The sequence below is a fragment of the Oncorhynchus gorbuscha genome, linkage group LG06, assembly GCF_021184085.1.
Source record: "Oncorhynchus gorbuscha isolate QuinsamMale2020 ecotype Even-year linkage group LG06, OgorEven_v1.0, whole genome shotgun sequence".
In the NCBI taxonomy this organism is placed as follows: domain Eukaryota; kingdom Metazoa; phylum Chordata; class Actinopteri; order Salmoniformes; family Salmonidae; genus Oncorhynchus; species Oncorhynchus gorbuscha.
Window position 1 is genome coordinate 12,172,669 of NC_060178.1, and position 11,508 is coordinate 12,184,176.

At 42.0% G+C, this 11,508-nt stretch overlaps 1 protein-coding gene across 1 annotated transcript; it reads left to right on the forward strand.

Moving 5' to 3' along the window:
* The first annotated feature begins 444 nt into the window (after window positions 1–444).
* LOC124037014 (rhombotin-1-like) lies at window positions 445–6,501 on the forward strand. Its single transcript, XM_046351634.1, has 4 exons — window positions 445–956; window positions 1,497–1,710; window positions 3,541–3,666; window positions 4,681–6,501. Exons 1-4 carry the CDS (start codon window positions 935–937, stop codon window positions 4,784–4,786), a joined length of 468 nt encoding a protein of 155 aa, XP_046207590.1. The 5' UTR covers window positions 445–934; the 3' UTR covers window positions 4,787–6,501.
* The last annotated feature ends 5,007 nt before the right edge of the window (window positions 6,502–11,508 follow it).

Below are 11,508 nucleotides of genomic sequence, written 5' to 3' on the forward strand. Positions count from 1 at the left end.
TGGTGAAGTTTCAAAGCAAAGACATGAAGTGAAAATCTTTGCCTAATGGAGCTTTGCTTAAAAGCTTGTGAGTAGCTCACACACACACACACACACACACACACACACACACACACACACACACACACACACACACACACACACACACACACACACACACACACACACACACACACACACACACACACACACACACACACACACACACACACACACTTCCCAATGGGCAATGCATTTGTGTCCTGTTCAAATTACAGTAATGAGAGAAGTGCCCTTAGGGTAATTGGTGTCCTTGAATAAGCTTATACAAAAAAAATACTTAGGCACAGGCAGAGTGTGTATTGAATAATTGATTCAAAGAGGGGGAGGGGCCACTAATCAGATCGGAGCATAATGACTTTATATAATTAGCACGCGCGGGGACACGCAGGTCTATGAGAGCCGTGCACATTTTTACAGAGCATTGGCACAACTAGAGAGGCAGAACGCCGAGGTCGACCGTAGACTACTTTGAAACGCTTGATCCGATGCTTTTAAGTATAATGGATCTAAGTGCTGTGGCAACACCAGAGCTATTGAAATACAACCTGACACTTTTGGTAGATATCGCGGGAGAAGTAGGATTATTGATCCACTGACATCTATGGACTATTTTGCCTATTTTTCACATGCCATAATATACTTTTTACTTATAGCCCAATTTGCCAACATGAAAGGGTTATAATGGAGATAATCATGCCTGGTCAGATTTGATATCGTTGCAAGCGTTCAATTCCTACTAGCGGAGCTGGAAGACTTTGATACGATCACCTTCAAGAGAATCTAAGTCCATTTGCGTCGACCAGCGAGAATTTGCGTCCGAACGTCGAGGGGGACATTGAGAGGTTGTCGCAGCCGTGTGAAGGTTTCTCGGAGTCGAATCGCCGTCTGAACGATGGTGTTTGACAAGGAGGAAAGTGAGTTACTGATTTGGATGTCTACATTTAAGCAACTCATGCTCGAACGGTCGGTCTACGATTCACAGACTTGTATTTCCTTGTCCGTCTGTGTTTTCGACATGTAGGCCTAATTAGGAATGTAGCCTATGTGATATGAATTTACAATCTGAAGGCTTTTGGGATGTAGCAAGGGCAAATACCATGTCTCTTTGGTCATTGGGACTGGATTAAAGGGATAGCCAGAACTTTTTCCACCACAAACTAACTAAATCAGTTTATTTTTTATTTTTTTAAATGTTAATTCACATTGAAATTATTGTGTTATGACCGGATCAGTCTGGCCATATAGCACCAGAAAGGGTCCCATTCATAATAGGCTGTGGAGTCAGAAAATGTTTAAGACCAAAATATGATTTAGAAGTGACCACGAGATAATGATAGCCCTGAGAGAACCATAGAACGTTACGGTAGCCAAACAATATTCCTTGGTCATGTAACTGAGGGTTAGGGATGGCTGTACTGTAGCCTACATCCAAATCTGTGTCTGCGTGTCTGTAGGCGTCTCCCTTGTGCCTCTCCAGTCCAGAGGGAAGCCGAGGGTCTGCGCCGGGTGCAACCGGAGGATCATGGACCGCTTTATGCTCGAGGCGCTGGACAGGTACTGGCACGAGGACTGTCTGAAGTGTGCCTGCTGTGACTGTCGCCTGGGTGATGTGGGCTCCACCCTCTACACCAGAGCCAACCTCATCCTCTGTCACAAGGACTACCTGAGGTAAGGACTCTCAAACCAGGGCTGTGTTCATTAGGCACCACATGGAAGAAAACGGACAGAGACAGGGAGAGACTATATTAACTTTTCCAATAATTAAAAAAAAATGTTTTCCATTGCAAAATGTTTTAAAACGTTGCGTACCCTACTGAACACGATCCAACCCTTCAAGCCTCTACCCCTCTGTGTTTGTAGGGAAGGGTGTAAGTAATAATGGTGTTGTCTCAACCTAGACTTCCAATTGATGGAACTATTGCCATGTTGCTCCTTCCTATCCGGTCATCTATCCGGTCATCTTTTGATTTAAGGCAAATTACCTCAGTTTGGTGAAGGGGGCAGAACAGGCAAATAACAGCATCTCCATGTTTTGGTTAGCAGATAAAATAGTATAGTATAGTGTATAGACCTGGAAATGAATCATTATGGGTTCAACTCCTTAATGAAGAGTTTCATTCCAACAATCTTTATACCCATTTTCATACATGTTGGTAAATTGGCTTATTTTGTTTTAAAGAAATTATGAAATGCAATAAAACATTTTATAATGAAGAAATGTACAAATGGGAACACATTGTGACGTTAATATACAAAATATTTTTGTAAATAATCCAATATTTATGTAAAACATTTACATTTGGCAGATGCTCTTATCCAGAGCGACTTACAGTAAGTGCATTCATCTTAAGATATCTAGGTGAGACCACCACATGTCACAGTCAAATATACAGGATACCAACATTACATTCCAGCTAAACAATATAGCGTTTTGCAAAAGAAAGTGTAATTTTCATATACATCTAAACTCTATGAATAAAAATAAGAATAGTAATATTTTACACACATGAAGGTACCTATAATTAATGAGGTGGGGGGAAACACAAATGTGAAAAATTGGTGGATAACTCATTTTGGAAATAAACTCTTCTGTAGCTCAGTTGGTAGAGCATGGCGCTTGTAACGCCAGGGTAGTGGGTTCGATCCCCGGGACCACCCATACGTAGAATGTATGCACACATGACTGTAAGTCGCTTTGGATAAAAGCGTCTGCTAAATGGCATATATTATATTATTATTATATTACATACATCAATACACTCGTGCACAGAAAACCCTCAGAACTATTCTGGGGTTGCTGCTATAGAAACCCTTGTGAATATATTTAGCCCCACTACCAGTCATTCAACTCAAGTGCAAGTCTCATGTGTAAGATCCAGCTGGATTTGGTTGAAGCTAAGTCTCTCATTAGCTGCATTGCTTTTAGAGGGGAAAACCAGTTTGACAGTTAAATTGGCTAAATTGCCTCCTGTTTTCCTCGTCATCGCGACGATCAGGCAGAAAGCCTTTGAAGGCCGGGATTAAAACCATGTGATTTATTTTAATTGGTCCATTAGTGTGGAATTAGCATTAAGGCCCATACCCTTGTTAAGGAGAAACACCAGGTGCATACCAAGGCCCCATTAGCATTGCCTTCGTTAGGCTTCATTAGGCCTGCTTGCTTGTAGTCTCGTTTGCCACTGGTCTATGGCACTATCATGTTTTGTGAGACTTGACATTCTGATGCAGCTCTTTGTAGATCCTATGAGGGACTCAACCCATGGACGTGGTTCTTCTCAAAGCGCTCTTCCATCAATGATAATATGTCAAGTCCTAGTTAACTCATTATCAAAGCAGTCGGCTACCTGGGTCGTGTTCAGTTGTCATGAAACGTAGTGAAAGGAGAGGAGATGGATAGAATCTGAACTTGTCCAATGAGAAACTAAAGTCTATTTCCTAATTGGTGTTTCCTAATGCAGACAACCCACATCATTGCATCTCTTTCTCCACCACCTCCAGGCTTTTTGGGATGACGGGGAACTGTGCCGCTTGCAGTAAGGTGATCCCGGCCTTTGAGATGGTGATGAGAGCCAGGGAGAATGTCTACCACTTGGACTGCTTTGCCTGCCAGCTGTGCAACCAGAGGTGAGATGAGGGGAGCCTCAAGGCTATATTCATTAGGACACACAACGGAACACGTTTTGCAATGGAAAACAAAAATTGAGTCCCAAGTGCTCCCTCCCGGTTTCATTCTGTTTTCTTCAGTTTGGTGCCTAATGAATGAATCCCAGTTCACCCCACATACTGTGTATGCCTTGAAAGCAGGCATCAAGTGACCCTGAAAGGAAAATAATCATGATAGATCCCGTGAATAGCTTGTTTATGTGAGTAACAGGCATGTTGGGTATCCGTTTGACTGTCTGGTGCTTTTGGAATATTTTTAGCCTATAAGAGGGACTTAATGTATGGCCTCTTAGTGAGCATTTGAGGTCAGACAAAATGGTGCAAACAACCAGCTAAGAGTTTGGTCTTGAAGCAAGTACAGCAAATACCAAACAATCAAAATGTATGAATGCTTTAAGGTACTCTCTGGAACAAGGTCAAATCTTTTTTAGAGCCTGAAATTGAGGTACTGTATATGGTGCGGCAGGTAGCCTAGCGGTAAAGAGCATTGGGCCAGTAACCAAAAAGTTACTGGTTCGAATCCCTGTGCCAGCAAGGTAGAGTAAGGCACTTTTGCCCATGAGCAAGGCAGTTAACCCACAACTGCTCGCCAGTTTAAGGCAGCCTCCCCCACACCTCTGATTCACACATTTCAGTTGAATGCATTCAATTGTGCAACTGACTTTCCCACGACGTGGCAGTAGGCCTTCATACTGTATGGAATGTAGCATACTGTATGGAATGCAGCATACTGTATGGAATGCAGCATACTGTATGGAATGCAGCATACTGTATGGAATGTAGCATACTGTATGGAATGCAGCATACTGTATGGAATGCAGCATACTGTATGGAATGCAGCATACTGTATGGAATGCAGCATACTGTATGGAGGTATATTCATTTCCTTTACCCAATGACTACTGCTTTTAAGGACTTGGGAAGTTTCATTGGTCTTAAATGAAGGCACTAATTTGTGTGTGTGTGTGTCTGCAGATTTTGCGTGGGAGACAAGTTTTTCCTGAAGAACAACATGATACTGTGCCAGCTGGACTACGAGGGGGGGCATCAGAATGGAAACTCTGCTGATCAGGCTCTGTAGGCTCTACTGCTCTCTGCTGGTCAGGCTCTACTGCACTCTGCTGGTCAGAGACTAGCTAACGCCAGTGGACACTACTCCCTACCGGTATCCCCGGACAGTCCTCGTCTCATCACATCAGGGTTGTATTCACTAGGAACCAAATGGAAGAAGGACCTACACTACATAGCCAAATGGAAGAAGGACCTACACTACATAGCCAAATGTATGTGGACACCCCTTCAAATGGGTGATTGGGCTATTTCAGCCCGTTTGCAGTAGAATGGCCCGTAGAGCTCCGTGACTCAACATGGCACGTCATAGGATGCAACCTTCACAACAAGTCAGTTTGTCATATTTCTGCCCTGATATGACGTGTCTAGAAGATTCTGTGCTTCCAAATTTGTGGCAACAGTTTGTGGAAGGCCCTTTGCTGTTTCAGCATGACAATGCCCCCATGCACAAAGCAAGATCCATAGATTAATGGTTTGTTGAGATTGGTGTGGAAGAACTTGACTGGCCTACACAGAGCCCTGATATCAACCCTTTCAAACACCTTTGGGATGAATTGGAACGCAGACTGCGAACCAGGCCTAATCGCCCAAAATGCTCTTGTGGCTGAATGGAAACAAGGCCCTGCAGCAAAGTTCCAACATCTAGTGGAAAGCCTTTCCAGAAGAATGGAGGCTGTTATAGCAGCCAAGGGGGGCCCCAACTACATATTAATGCCCATGAAGTTGGCATGAGATGTTTGACAAACAAATGTTCACAAACCTTTGGCCTTGTAGTGTACTTGAACTTTTTCAATAAGAAACTCTTGTTTATGTTGCAAAATGTTTTGCTACAGTGTGCTAATGAATACACCCCAACTGACAGTTGTGGACAGTGCAGGATTATACGCCCAGTTCCCGATGCTCAGCGACAACGGTGATGCCACTTTGCCTTGACTTCTGCTATGCTTACTGTCCTCGACGGCAGACTCACCAGAGTTATTAGCGAATGAAGCGGCCTTGTGCATGATATATTGCTCTCATTGACTGAAACGAGGAAGAACTAATGAGCATTGCCGTGCAATTTTTTTTTTTTTTAAGTAAAAGAAGTTCAAAGCCATATGTTTGGACTCTATTATTAAAGCTGCATTATGTTACATGTTGGGCGACCTGACCAAATTCACATAGAAATGGGAGTTATAGATCTGTCTTTGCATTGAAAGCAAGTCTAAGAAGTGGTCGAGCTGTTCGAAGTGCACTTTTTTTTTTTTTTTTTGCTTCCCATTTAAGTTTTGTTTTTGCATCTTTTACGTTTGGTTTTGTACACCAGCTTCAAACAGTTGAAAATACAATATTTTTGGTAATGGAAAATGTTTCCAGCGGTTTAGATGGTACAATGATTTCTCTACTTGCTTGATTTGTCGTTAACTTTTAGAATTTTATCAATCAGGAAATGGCGGAGCAATTTCTGCATAGTTCACCTTTAATGGTTCTGCCAAAATCATGGCTAAGGAGAAAGGCACAGCACTCGTTTGTTTGTAGGGGGGCAAGCTGCCTCTGTTTACAATAGGCAGGTCCACTGGTATTGCTGCTAATGAGTTCTGATGTGCAGACCCTTTTAATAAAAGGGTAATAACTAACATGCTCTAATCTCTGAAGATATTTGTTTTTAAGTTACCTTTTATGAACAGCAGTATGATTTATGTTTGCACAGCTTTTGACTTTCAATAAAGACATTTTATTTGAGCACTCATGTATTCCCCACTCACCCTAGTTACTTCTAGCTGGATGGCAGCAGCATATAAGAGGACGGACATTCTCTAATGAATAATCCAGGCCATCTGTGTGTGAATACACTAACAAGGATACCCACACCGTGATGATATAAGCCTCTGGGACCTTTTTGAAATGGCTCATTGATAAATCTGGATACACCTGTGTTCCTTATTCAAGGTCTCTCATTTGAGGGGCAGTGAGTAGTCTGAGGTGATACCCTTCTCACATTAGTGACCCTCTCCATACTGTACAGGCTCAGATATTTCCTTTTCATACAGTCCTTCCACCGTGGTTCCACCAAAGATTAAGGATATACTGGCAAGATTCTTGTCTCTCTGACCAATAATGGGAGTAGTTGTCCACAAAGTGGCATGGCAAGCTGTCACAGTCACGCCTAGTCCTCTCTTTAGATTGGTGGATACATCTCATTATTTGAATATATTTTTGAATATTTGATGAGGGTTGTTGACGTCAACCGCCTGTATTCAAGGGAGGGAGACGCTATGCCAATAGCCACAAGTTGGGCCTCTTTCTTGCTGGTTCCAACAACTATAACCTGGTTGTGGACTCGAGTCACATGACTTGGACACACATTTTATGATTTGAGACTTGACTTGATAGAAAATAAAACAACTTGAGACTACTTGGAGCCTTGGGACTTGGGATTTGACTTGAGACAGATGACTTGAAATGATTTGGCCAGGTTTTGTAACGTTTGGTCAATCATTTTGGGGCACAGTCTCCTTGTACTTCGGCTCCTCTCCACGCAGCCAGAAGAAAAGCATCCCCATCGCAAAAACAATGTGCAACAGATTGGCTATAGGAATGCGCACACTGCCCTCTGATTAGACCAGAAAACGTTCAACCAACACAGGTCGGGTGGATCGGGTGCACGCAAACGTCAAATTGTAGGGAGAGAGTTTGGCGTAATAAATATGCAGCTCCAACAAATGTAGGCGATCAAGAATATTAGCCGTTTACTTTTCAAGCTCACCAGCGATAGAGTATCAAACTATAATTACTAGCATTGGTATTTATTAGGATCACCATTAGACGCTGCAACAGCAGCTGCTACTCTTTCTGGGGTCTGCATGAAACATGACATAGTACAGAACATTATTAGTCAAGGACCATACTATACTGAACAAAAATATAAACGCAACATGTAAAGTGTTCGTCCCATGTTTCATGAGCTAAAATAAACGATCCCATGAATTGTCCATAATGCACAAAAAGCTTATTTCACTCAAATTGTGTGCACGAATCTGTTTACATCCCTGTTAGTGAGCATTTCTGGCTCCCAAGTGGGTGGGCCTATGTCCTCCCAGGCCCACCCATGGCTGCGCCCCTGCCCAGTCTTGTGAAATTCATAGATTAGGGCATAATTTATTTCAATTGACTGATTTCCGTGTATAAACTGTAACTCAGTAGAGTTGTTGTATGTTGCATTTTATACTTTTGTTTAGTATACATAATGTACATTTAAAACGTCACATACAGCCTACACATCAGTACACACAATATCTAGGTGTAATACATAGTACAGTGCAAATTACAATACAATATATATATATAGAAAATGGCTGTCTCTTCACAGTCCCCTTTGTGCAGTAAGGTGTTCTTTTATCTGTTGTTTTTTTTAAAATCTGTTTTTATTACTAGTTTGTGGGTCTGGCCGTAAGACTTCATCCACATCATATGCGATGTTGTCTTGATGAAGGCAGTGTGCAAAGTATCGCCTGGAGTGCCGTATCCAGGCCTGGCATGTCCCCTGATCGATGTCTCCACAAGCCTCCTCCATTGCCTTTAGAGGGTGTATACGTTGGTGGGGCTGGCGATCATACACCTTCCAACCACATGCAGAGCTATACGAAGAGTATGGGGGGAGATTTGATTGCGACGAAAAGGGAAAAACCTGTGAACCAATTGCGGACCACAGCAGCCCGGTGGAAACTAACAATGTCCCAGATGATAATGTACCTGGGCTACTCTGGCCCCTGGTCATTAGGGATTAGTCTGTTGTGGAGGGGGTCCAGAAATGTGATAATATGTGCAGTGTTGTATGGGCCTAGGATTGCATGATGGTGAAGGATGCTGTTTTGACTAATAGCCGGACACGTTATGTTGCCACCACGTTGTCCCGGGACGTTGATGTTGGCACGGTGTACGATGATATTTCTGCCGCGGCCCCTTTGTCTTTGCAAGGTTGAAACCTGCCTCGTCCACATATATTAGCTCATGATGCATTGCATCTGCCTCTAGCTCCATGACTCTCTGAAAGAGACCAGACCAAACAATGTAGTACAGTAGGAAAAGAAAGAGATCAGTCAATATGATGTAGCACCATACACTTCTAGGTCCAGTACCAACGACAGGATAGTATAGCTTACCTGCACATATTCATATCTCAGTTGTTTTACACGGTCTGAGTCTCTTTCGAAGGGGACTCTGTACAGCTGCTTCATCCTAATTCTATTGTGTTTCAGTAGACGAGACAGTGCAGAGAGACTCACTCTGTTTCAGTAGACGACACAGTGCAGAGAGACTCACTCTGTTTCAGTAGACGAGACAGTGCAGAGAGACTCACTCTGTTTCAGTAGACGACACAGTGCAGAGAGACTCACTCTGTTGATGTTTTGGAATATGGTGTTATCTGCCATTATGTGGTCCTGCAGTTCTCTGAGTCTGATGCAGTTATTTGCAATGACCATATTTACAATGTGGGTCTCCTGCTCTGGGGTGAACAGTCGACCTCTTCCACCAGATACTGGTTTTCTTGTAGTTCTGTAAAAACATTTGAGTGGTTTAAGTGATAGATCCTTCTCATTGTGAAAGTATAGTACATATTACTGTACCAGTAAGACTACAGCACTAACAGTAACTTACCGGTTCTCATTTCGAAATATCCGGATGATTCCTGCAACAGTATAACGGCTCAGATTTGGTAGAACCCGTTGCCCAGCCTCCCTCATGCTCATCCCATGGTTGACAACATGGTTAACCACAGTCACTTTGATTTCATCAGTTATTACCTTTTATTTATTTATTGTCAGTTATAGTGATGCAATAAATCCCTCCTCAACTTTGAGTCAGGAGAGAACATGTTGCTTTGTTCTGGACCAACTGCAATTGACCTATTTTACTTGTCCGTACCTGTACCTACTTTACCTGTCCCTATTTGCTGCACATGACCACACGCCTGGGTAATATTCCTTGTGAAGACAGCTTGGTTGTCGAAACGTTGGGAATTACATTTTTGCATTTGAGCTCCTAGAGTGTGCGGCTCTCTTTTATGTTCTAATATTCTCTGTGAAACATTATCTAGGACCTGTCTGGTTGACTGAGATGTCAAGAAGGTAGAGGTCTGTCCTGTCATGGACAGACCTCTTCCCATTTTAGCAACCATTGAGGCTATGTTTTGACCACGATAGCGGCATACTATGTTTACACCAATTAGTTTATAGTGTCCTCAACTTGCTCAATCGCGACATTATTCAATAATATATCTGAGGTTAGGTTAGGCCAATGAGGTTAGGCCTACTGGTATTTTGGTATGTCAAAATTGCTTGAAATGTACTTATGAAGCTTGCATTTGGAATTGAATGTTAACATTTATTATTACTTGCGCAAATCGCGCTCTTCAAACTCCCGCTTTTTCCGATGTTGAAATGTTTGCTGTTGCTTTCACACGTTTAAATGCATATGTGGTAAATCTATATTCCAACTAATCCTACAGTAATTGCAAGCTTTTCATCCCTGTACCGTTTATTGCAACCCTTAGACATTTATGTTTCATGTTTGATATAAGATTTTCATTTAACCCCATATAATGCCTTTTCTGTGGGGGCTATGTTTCTTGTGCACATGGACGTTTGCAAGACGCATGAGAAGTTCTGTTTACTTAATTCAATGTATTGTTTCCTTTGTTTATATTTCTGAGGTTATGTCGGAGTTTATTGTGTCTGTGTCCTATGTCTCTGTCATTCTGGTTGTGCGTAATAGGAGCGTGCGCCTGGGCGCCACACTTTGGAGTCAGGATTTTGAATAAGATAAAATGATTTCTCCATTTATAAAGGGTGTTAAAATATCATTAAAACTCATTCAAAATGACTAAGAAGGATGTAAAAATGTATGTAGAAATGACCTTTTACATTGTAGAAGCAGTTTATTAGTTGTAATTGCCAATTAGGTAATTGTATGGCCCAAGGGAGGGGCCAAGAGCTTATACTAGACAGATTCGATTTGGTTTCTCAAGGGGAGGATGTACAGTTTTGCCCTCTACCTGTGTCCATTCAGATAGGACAGGTTAAAGGGATTCTTCTGTACTTTTTTATACTTTTTAGCTAGTAGTTCTGAAAGTAGCACCCACCAGCCAAAAGTGGTCCCAGAAAATGATGTATGACATCAAATGCCAAGGAGCTGAAGCACATTGGCTAAAACTCGAATTGCTAGAGGGTTGGCCCACATGAAATAGGGAAATGGTAATACACAGATTTCAGAAAACAGTCACTTTCAAACTAGGGATTTTGTGGATAATTGAGGTAAAACAGTCATTTGCTCATAGATTATGCATGTATGAACTACATATTGACACACAGCACAAAGAGGGAGGTTTAAAAAAATACTTACTAGTTGCGAAAGTACCGGAGCATGTCTTTAAGCCTGATACAGAAGCTATTTCTTTTAGGCTATTGCCACTGTATATTTGGTAAATCAACTGGTATATTTTATAGGATATGGGGCTTTCACCATTGGATCACCAAGACCTGTGAATAAATCTACACTCTGAGCACGTCAACCTGCTGATGTCATGTCCTTACGACTGCTACATGGTCCCCATTTCACAATTACATCATCAAAATGTGTTGTAGACAAAATCATGAAAAGGGCTGTCTGGTAGTCTCAATGAACAGACAAAGATTTGTAGTTGAACAAGTTGTTGCATGGGGATAGATTTTTTTTTACTTGACTTGAAAAAAC